General features: G+C 40.6%; 2 protein-coding genes across 4 annotated transcripts in view; both read left to right on the top strand.

Moving 5' to 3' along the window:
- LOC105570532 (aquaporin AQPAn.G) overlaps positions 1–4,768 on the top strand; it is a 36,533-nt gene extending 31,765 nt beyond the window's left edge. For all 3 annotated transcript variants that reach the window (XM_012027804.1, XM_012027805.1, XM_012027806.1), the window contains 2 exons: positions 1,842–1,985; positions 3,336–4,768. In XM_012027804.1, coding sequence (XP_011883194.1) covers positions 1,842–1,985; positions 3,336–3,734 — 543 coding nt within the window. In that variant the 3' untranslated portion in view covers positions 3,735–4,768. The remainder of the gene's footprint in view (positions 1–1,841; positions 1,986–3,335) is intronic.
- Positions 4,769–5,426: 658 nt separating this feature from the next.
- Positions 5,427–9,866, top strand: LOC105570531 (SET and MYND domain-containing protein 4). The gene is made up of 7 exons (XM_012027803.1): positions 5,427–5,872; positions 6,606–7,149; positions 7,485–7,810; positions 8,197–8,405; positions 8,690–8,814; positions 8,893–9,102; positions 9,475–9,866. Exons 1-7 carry the CDS (start codon positions 5,563–5,565, stop codon positions 9,794–9,796), a joined length of 2,046 nt encoding a protein of 681 aa, XP_011883193.1. The 5' UTR covers positions 5,427–5,562; the 3' UTR covers positions 9,797–9,866.
- The last annotated feature ends 179 nt before the right edge of the window (positions 9,867–10,045 follow it).

Genomic DNA, 10,045 nt, shown 5'->3' with positions numbered 1-10,045 from the left:
AAAATCTTTCAAAAAGATAGAATAGGTCATATCTCGGCTCTCTGAGCTAAGATAGAATATGTCGCTTCTCGGCTCTGTTAGCTAAGATAGAATATGTCGCATCTCGGCTCTCTGAGCTAAGATGGAATTGGTCACTTCTCGGCTCTCTGAGCTAAGATGGAATAGGTCACATCTCGGCTCTCTGAGCTAAGATCGAAGTAATCGCTTCTCGGCTCTCTGAGCTAAGATGGAATTAGTCGCTTCTCGGCTCTCTGAGCTAAGATGGAATAGGTCACATCTCGGCTCTCTGAGCTAATTGTAAGATCGAAGTGGTCGCTTCTCGGCTCTCTGAGTTAAGATGGAATTTATTAAATGTTATTAAATGTTAAAAATTATTTTTGAACGTATCCCACACAGCATACTTTATTTGGTATATACTGAGGAATTCTAAATTGTCCCAGACTTTTAAATATATTTTTCCTGAAAGATTTGTATATTTAATGCAATAATTTAGATTTCACATAATTACTCTGTAATAATCGTATACATATTTGTATTTTTACAGTTTACCATATACAGTTAACGATGTACAACTCTGTTGTTGCGAATCGTATCAGTGAGTGATAAATTACTTTTTATTTTTAATTGACGTTGCGCATACAATAACTTCTTTGCATGTATACAAATTCTTAAAAATATACAACGTTCAACTACAAACTGCGCGCGCGAAGCGCGCGTTTTGTCATTTCTAGTACTATAAAAATGATATTCCTGACTATAATTATTTTACTATGCGATTATAGTTTCAAATATTATATATTTTTCTATCAGTGTACTTTGTTATTTCGCATTAATTGAAATACACCGTCGTATTGTGGCGCGTGCTGTTTCTATCGACATTCTACCCTCGCAAAATAGTAAAGGCTGCATAAATGAACCACCGCTCATATCCGGCTATTTACGAGAAGGTCGGGCAAGTCCGAGATCGTTTCGAATCGTTTATACGATCTCCGCGTAATTACATGCCGGGTATGTACGGGGAATTTACAAGCAGGCAATGTTACACACATGGCAGGATTGTCAAAATAACGTTTTAATCGTTGAGAAACTGCCCAAAATAAATTCAAGAAATAAATTCTCTCTCTCTCTCTTTCTCTCCCCCCCCCCCCCCCACCCCCTCCTCTTCGGGCGTGGAACCGCGCAATTGCGAAAGAGGCTTTAGAAATTTTCTCACGGCCCGTGTTTTATTAGCCGCAAGTTCGCCGATCGAGAAATGGTTCGTAAAACAATCCCGCAATAGTGTCTAATGGTAGACACGGGAGACGATAGCGTGACATAATTGTAACCATAACCGACAAAGTGGCGATCTTTCAAGTTACACGTAGAGAATTTTCTCGTAGAATTTAAAACTCCAAAACTCATGGTAGCCGTGGGACAACATTTCGAAGAATTTTATGAGACTTTTTCTGATTAATATCTGCCGCAATGAAAAATATTAATAATCCACCGCGATAAAATATAAGATATGTTTCATTAATCCTACTAAATAATAAAATTTTAAAAAGCTCTCATAAAATTCTTCGAAATCCCATGCTGTCCCACGACTACCACGATTTTTTCGCGATAAATTCTAAAGGAAAACTCGCTGTGTGTCGGTATGAAATCACGATGAAAAGATTGTTTCTTATTTTCTGATCAACGCATTTCAGTTTGTGTATATCGTGCAATTGTTGCTGATACTGCAGATAATATTATACTTATATTATAACTTCTATGTGAAATTTGTAATAGAAAAAGCGTAAGAAGTTATAAAACATTGTTATCATCTTATTAACAATGTCACAATCATTTTTCTGTTATAGGCTCTAGGTCCGATTTCCGGCTGTCACGTTAACCCGGCTGTGTCGTTCGGTTTGATGATCAGCGGAAATTGCAGTCTTCTCAAAACTATCAGTTATGCAGTCTGCCAATGTTGCGGCGCTATTGCGGGATTCGCTGTTCTCAAGGTGCGTACAATTTAAAAGTTTACCGCGACGCCTGATTCATTTTTGTTAAAAAGTCGACGAATCTAAATGCGTATTTAATAACTTCAAAATCGAGTTCCTTAACTTCTAAAAAAAGCGACCGGATTAGGTAGCAATTTACGTTTGTAACCGAGTATATTATTCAATTGAACTACAAGGACGGGGTTGCGTACATCAATCTTCATCTTCGTTACCATTAAAAGTTCAATTCCTTCTCATTTTTTTACCGGGTTGAAATTTAGAATTAAAGTCACCGACTGCACAAGTTGCACAAGTTACAAAACGCACTCGGGGAGATCGTCGGCACGTCGCGATCCAACGTTACCATTTGTTATAGCGCGCTTACGTTTCTTACACGCGCGCAATCACAATAATCGTCCGGCCGAAGCGTGAAATTGATCGTTGATAGCCTGTCATTTCGATTTGGCGCGGGAGGGGGGGGGCCGAAAGTGCCTCGTCTTGCCCGTATCAATTAAATCGCCGTTGCGCAAGGTCAAGGACCGCCTCTCCCGGCTCCTCCGGTTGACCGTACACCATTACATCAGAAACTGGTCGCGGCCGACCAGCTGGGTCACGCGTCGCGAAGGGACAGCAACGCACGTGCGTGCGTGTACGATAGTAATTTGCGTGTCTTTTATAGCCCGAATTAATTCCGACAAATAAATCGACTTCAAATACTTCGTCTTCATCTCTGCGCCGCCGCGATCTAATTTATATAGAAATAACGCTCGCGGGAAAATGGAGAACGGTACTGCTTTCGCGTCACACTGCAGTTCAGTCGTGTAAAATTAGTAGGGTTGCCGAGAAAGTGCTCTCTAAGGGCCAGTTTCACAAACGTCGGTTAACTGTTAACCAGAGTTCTGTCAACTTCCTATCTTTTTCTATTTTGTTATCTAAGAAGAGACAGAGAATCAATTAACCTTCGGTTAGCAGCTAACCGACGTTTGTGAAACTGGCCCTAAAAAGTCACTCAGTGGATCATCACTGAAAACAGCGAACAGCCGCTGATTTGCAGTTATAAGCACTGAAAATCGCAGTGGTATATTTGCACTGAAAAAAAATGTTCGCTACCGTAGCTAATCGTAGTTTGCTAAAAATATTTCGCTGCCATAACTATAAATTTCTAAAGGACAGCAAACGGTTTGCTGTCACAACTAAATATTAGCCGTCCATATTTTACAACTGAAATTTAGCTGCAACATGCAGTTATTAGCTACGGCAGCTACATTTTTTTTTTAATCAGCGACTATTCGCTGTTTTCAGCGATAATTCGCTGACTGATTTTTCGCGAGTGCGGCTCGTCTAATCGAATGTCTTCGTCTTTTCGCCCAGCTGATTATACCTAAGGAGCAGGCCGGGGACAGATTAGGCCTCACCGCGTTAGCGTTCAACGTGTCCGCGGCTCAGGGCCTAGCGATGGAAATAATTATCACGTTCCTGCTGGTGCTGGTCGTCCACGCCGTCACGGATCCCAAGAGGACCGACGTGAAGGGTTGGGCCCCGCTCGCGATCGGCCTGACGATCGCGGTGGCCCATATGGCGGCGGTGCCCATCACCGGCAGCAGCATGAACCCCGCCAGGAGTCTGGGCCCGGCCGTGATGCACGACCACTATGATCATCTGTGGATTTACTGGGTGGGTCCGCTAATCGGCGCCGGCGTGGCCGGCGCCGTGTACAGGATGGGTCTGAGGGCCAACAAGGAGGACAACGAGGGCTCGTACGACTTCTAGGGGCGACCTCTGAATCCCGCGAAAACCAGAGGTCTTTCGGATGTAAATAAAGAAGTAGAATTGTAAGGACGGCGTGGTGATGACCGTGAGGCGGTTTCGCATTCTTCGTCCGTTGCATTTAATAAGATTATATTCGCGAAGGAACACAACTTGCAGGGAGTATTTCTGACATTGAACAAGTGGAACGCTGCGGATTAAAGGGGATCGAAGTACTAAAGTCGATGAGTTCGGGGGAAAAAATTGTTGCGGTCAATATTACCCCAGAGTGTAAATGTACGCTCGGTAATTTGTATTCTTTCGTATTACGTCGTTTTAATCTCGTGTTCATTATATTACTTACATTCAGTAGCAACTGGTGTCGTCTGGTTCCTTATCTTTGGCGTACCGCACCTCTTTAATCGACAGCCCCGAGAAGCAGAAATACATTGACATTATTGTATAATACACAACGTACAAAAATAATGCAGAATATTAATATGTATTTCGGTAATATAGTTACTACCCACATAGCACGTAATGCCACAGTAAAATATATCGGAAATATTACTGTAATATTACTGCAATGTTATAATAAGACTGATATATTATGTAATATTATGTGCTATGTGGGTATATATTATCGCGGAATAAGATATGTGTATGATATTATCAGTATGTGTATCACGTCAGATTGATGTTCTTCCTCAGAGATTCCCTTTCTCGTCTCAAGAAATTAGAATGTTAAAGTATTCTCCTAGATATATCGTGCGAAAGAAGAAATTTCTTCAATCATCACCATCAATGCACTGTCACTGTGACACTGACATAACTCGTGATCATCTATCAATCAACACCTTTGTCTCGTATGCATCCTGCATCCGCTATTATTGTACATCGCCAATCTGAGTTTTGTATATATTGTTAATTTAAGGTAGCTCACGTAGACCGAATGTATTATCTATCAATCTAAAACGTAGTGTGTAACGTAGTTTTAATTAGTTTACAGCGCACCGACATGGATGACATTAACAAATATATTCATTACTGTTAACTACCGCGCGCGTTTTGATTTCTACAGATGCTCGTCCCTGTCTAAATAATACCAGCAGTTTATAAGCTTTGAAAGCGCAGCTTTGGGAATCCGTAAGAGGAGCGAAGAGTAATGGCAGGTGTGATCTGGTTGCTCTAATCCGGACATCGGTAAAGTTACATTGTCGTCTACGAGGCGAGGCGTTACACGGTCCCGCCTTGCCGCGGGTAGACAGGCACCCACATTAAGATCGAAAGTGTCTCAAAATAGCAGACGCCGAAATAGCCGCGCGTAGTTCTCGCTAAAGTTGGGCGCACCACCAGAAGCCAGTAACTTCGAGTCGTCGACCAGGGACATGCCCCTGGAGTGCGTTCTCCAATTAGTGATTCAAATTAGGTTCACATCATTTCTATGCGTGATTTTACGTAAGAGATTAAATTCGAGATTAATCAAATTCGAGAAATTGATTAATTGCAAGAAATCAATAAAGAAGGCTCGACAGGGTAGAACGTAAAAGTAAACATTTATGGTTGTTACAAATAATAGTTACCCAAATAATCCCGTTAATTAATATTAGAAGATATGTGTTTCAACTAATGATTCTCATTAATTTTTGTTAAATATGATTTTGCGCATATTTAATAAAATTAAATAAATAAATAATTGTTAAAATTGTTTAAATATATAAATAATACTTCCCTTAAAATTCAATAAAAATAAATATAAAATATATTACTATATAAAGCCATACTCTAGTGTTCTAGTTTTTTTAATTACAATTATGCTGTGAAATATTAGAAAAAAAATACATAAAAAATCATGTCGGCAAATCAACCGGAAACGGAAATCGGTGGATTTTTCCGCTCAAATTTGATAGCAGTGAGAAAGGCGATTCGCCAGCAAGACTTCAAGAAGTTCGCTGCCTTGGAATCAAACGCCGAGAGGGTGGCTTTCGTTTTGAGCTACTCCGAGGCCCACCAGTTGCCCCTGGACGTAGAGAGACCCATGGTCAAGGATAGTGACGGTGCTATTCGATTGAAGGACGTCGGGAACAAATTTTTTGGTCGCGGCGAATTCACGAAGGCCCTGGAGGTGTATTCAAATGCAGCTCTTCTAGCACCGTCGACAGGTAAATATGTATGATGCTCGTTACAATATATGTTTAGTTAGTGCGTATAATTTATATCTGCATAATTTAACAAATCTATAATCAATATCTATATGTAATAATTACATGGTTGGAAAGTAACTCGTTACTTTCCTTGTAACGAATCTTCTTTTTGGTAACTGTAACTTAACTTCGTTACTTTTACCCCATCTGTAACTATAACTTAACTCAATTACATTTTTTCGATAGCCAGTAACTAATTTAATAGTTACATTAATAGTTACTTTATATATTTTTTAAACCTCCACAAATCGCATTAGGCCTTGCCTTTGCGCATAAACGCCTCCCTAGTAGCATAATTTATTGGCTATACATTGGTTATGGTGGGAGTGCATTGGCCAGTATTTTCTCAACATAACGCCAATATTGGTCATAAAATAAATGCAAAAATACTACCGATGTTGCACCTAGATTATTATTATTTAATATTGGATTGATGTTGAAATTGTATTGGCCAAGATTGCCCAATAACATTGTAATATTGAATATGAAATATAAGATGTAATTAGAATAGAAACTAAAAATTATCTAGATAATACGCTTATTGAAGAAATTATCCGTCGTCTCCACAGTTTTATAAAATCCGAAAATCTCCGCTGCAATTATCCTCGCGTATATTTATCACTGCTAATTATAAGATTGTGATTTGTGATTATCGAACCGGAGAATGTAAAACTGGATTCTAAATGTTTAGAATTAAGCGTTATCCTGGCGAATCGCTCGGCCACGTTGCACCACTTGGAGCATCACGAGTACGCGTTGGAGGACATCGAGGAGGCCTCGCGACTCGGTTACCCGAAGGATCTTCTCTACAAACTCGAAGAGCGACGGGCGAAGTGCTTCTTGGGGCTGAAAAGGCACGACGAGGCGGTCGAGGCGTTCAGACGAGCTCTCCAGGCCCTGGACGACGCTAGGATACCCTTGGAGCGTAGGCAGAAGTTCGAGATGGACATCAGGGTGATGCTCGCTGTGATGGATAAGGGCAAGCGGCTCAACGAGGCCGCCGCGAAGAATCCTCCGCGAGCTCACAGCAAGCAAAAGCTCAACGCACATGCGGAGGACAAATTTATTTCCGAGAGGAAGAGGAATTCTCTGTATCCCGCCTGTAGTAAAGCGGTGGAGATCAAGGATGACGGGGGTGACGTGGGTAGACACGCCGTGGCGACCAGGGAGATATCACCCGGCGAGATCGTGATCGTCGAACGACCACACTGCACGTCTCTATTGACGGAGAACAGGTAGGTAAATCGCAACCAGCTCGGTCACATTTTTGGAAATCCACTTGTCAAGTTATTTATCAACGCTCTTTCATGTTCAATTGCGCTCTTACCGGTGAGTTTACCGAGACATAATTTAGGATCCGACAGGACCTGCAACATCAACGATTTATGAGCTCAAGGTTTCGTAACCATTGTCGGGAATGTATTTTATCTCGGATATAAATTGCGCAATTTTTTTATTTTACTATCGCTGCTGCGTTTTCTCCCTTATTCTTTATTTTCCCCCTCTCTCTTTCTCTCTCTCTCTCACGCAAACCGTGTAAAATTACGTCGTAACGAAAATGACTTTCAAGGCTCACGCATTGCCACCTGTGCTTCGTGAGGATATTTGTGCCGATGCCGGCGGCTTGTCGGACCTGCAGCTGCGTCGCGTACTGCAGCCGCCGCTGCAGAGATGCGGACGCCCAAGTGCACTCGCGGGAGTGCAAGCTACTGCCGGTCCTGTGGCACTCGCAAGCCTCGGTCACGTGCTTCTTAGCCCTAAGGGCGATTACGCAGAAACCTTTCGAAGAAACCATGGGATTGAGGGAACGCCTGAGGAATCCCGGAAGTGCGTCCAAGATTTCTGCGGAGAATCCGTATCGAAGCGATGACTACGCGAATACTTTTTACAATTTAGGTAAATAAATGAGTAAAAGTAAAAAAATACGAGTATAAACGAGTATAATAGTATTCCTCCTAAACAACTGTGTGGTTGTACACAATTAGAATGAAAAAGGATAAAATTCCAGATCATTTAAGTTTCGCTTGTTTAAAATTAAATCTCGATTGTACAAGTGTTCTATCGAACATGTTTCTCACGTAAGAATATCGAGTGGACTTTCACTTCTTTACAACTCTAGTACAATCGTGAAAAATTTTACATCGAATTTTTTTTAAGATAGTTAATTGATTCCCTTCCCTCTTTGGTCAGTAAATTATTCGAGGGTATAAATTATTTTTTGTTCGACATCTAATTTGTCCTTTTTACATTGCGAGTTTAAAAAAATATTTTTATTCCAACAGTCACCCACGAAGACAAAAGACTGCCCGAGGATATTTTTCACAGAGCCTACATGGCAGCCTGGCTGTTCAGATTATTAAGAGTCGGCGAGTATTTACCAGAAAATGTGAGAAGCACTGATTCAGCGGACAGCAAATTATCAGACGAGGAATTATTTATCGCGGAACTGATGCTGCACAATTTGCAGTTATTGCAATTCAACTCGCACGAGGTAAGGAATGACGCATAACGCAACATTATAATTCGCTCGATCGTACTATATATTACCTTCGATTTGTTATTCCTTATTACCTCTAATAAAGCGATTTTTTAATTACACCAGTATAGATATATTGTAAACTTGTATAATTATTGTTTTATCTATAAATTGAGCACTTTTTAATTGGAGTAACCGCGACTTATCATGGATTTTATAATAAAATAGTACGACATTGTTTCGACGTCGATCGACGAATCATTTCTCATTGGGTGCTGATCGTATTCCTCGTGTTTTAGATTTCAGAATTGACAAGGCTGAAGGAGGAGAAAATACTTGCCAAAGCCAAGAGTGTGTTTATAGGCGGTGGCGTTTACCCTACGGTGGCGATGCTGAATCACTCGTGCAATCCTGGCGTAATTCGGTAAATAATAAATGTACTCTATTCACCGTCGTTAAACTATATTATTATTACTAAACTGAGCTAAAAATGTAAATCAAGTTATTTCATCGGCACCACCATGATCGTTCGCGCTATTCGCACAATCGGCGCGGGCGAAGAGATCTCCGAAAACTACGGTCCTATCTTCACAACCATGCCCGAGAGCGAGCGGAAAAGAAAATTGAGGGTGCAATATTGGTTCGATTGCAATTGCGAGGCATGCTCGGGACACTGGCCGCTTCTCGACGAATTGGATCCAACAGTACTCAGGTATTTATCAAGATCTCAGATATTAATGTTATTTCAAATATACCTAATTATTATCATAGCGTTGTAATGAAAATATTAGCTTGCAGTAATATCGAATGTTACTAAATAGTAATTATTAATTATATTGAAATCACTGTATAATTGAGTAAAGGCCTGTGTCCAGGATGGTAGAACTTGGACCAACTGCTAGCATAGTGGACACAGACCTTAAAACGACCATTAACATATCCAAATACGAAAGTACTTTTTAAACAGAATACCACAAAAACACAAGATATTCTCTTTAATACAAGATTAAATTAACAACTACCAAGCTGTCCTATTCTATTAAAAACGTATCGTAAACATCATTACATCGTTTCGTTCTTCCAGATTTAAATGCGAGACTGGACCGTCATGTGGTAATGTGTTGCTAGTACGAAGCGATACGAACGAGTTCATGATCGGATGCGCGAAATGCGGCAAGAGCACGAATATCCTGAAGGGCCTAAGGGTCCTGCAGGATACAGATGCGCTTTTTAGAGTTGCATCGACAAATCTTGAGGAAGGCCGAAACGAGCAGGCATTGAAAGCGTACCTGGAGATCCTGAAGCTACTGGACGAGACCTTAGTGTTGCCTATCAAAGATTATCACGTCTGTCAACAAGGGGTCAGATTGTGCTCCCTTGCCTTAGGCAATACAGCTTACATATAATTTCATCAGCCAACTATCAAATATTTATCTTTCTACTGCAAAATAAACAAACGCGAATTAATTCTGCAACTAACGTAAATACAACAAATTTTAACCCAGAGAACATTATGTCTTCTTAAAGACGTCTTGGATATAAATTGGAATAAATTTTCAGGAAAGGAAAAGCATATACGCACACACTCATAAACATATACATATACGTACTTAGGCAATTTTGTAATATTCACACTTGCTGTTTATTAATATTAT

This window comes from Vollenhovia emeryi, unplaced genomic scaffold (assembly GCF_000949405.1).
Source record: "Vollenhovia emeryi isolate VEMERY1.0 unplaced genomic scaffold, V.emery_V1.0 DF939120.1, whole genome shotgun sequence".
In the NCBI taxonomy this organism is placed as follows: Eukaryota; Metazoa; Arthropoda; class Insecta; order Hymenoptera; family Formicidae; genus Vollenhovia; species Vollenhovia emeryi.
This window is presented reverse-complemented; position numbering and strand designations above follow the sequence as displayed.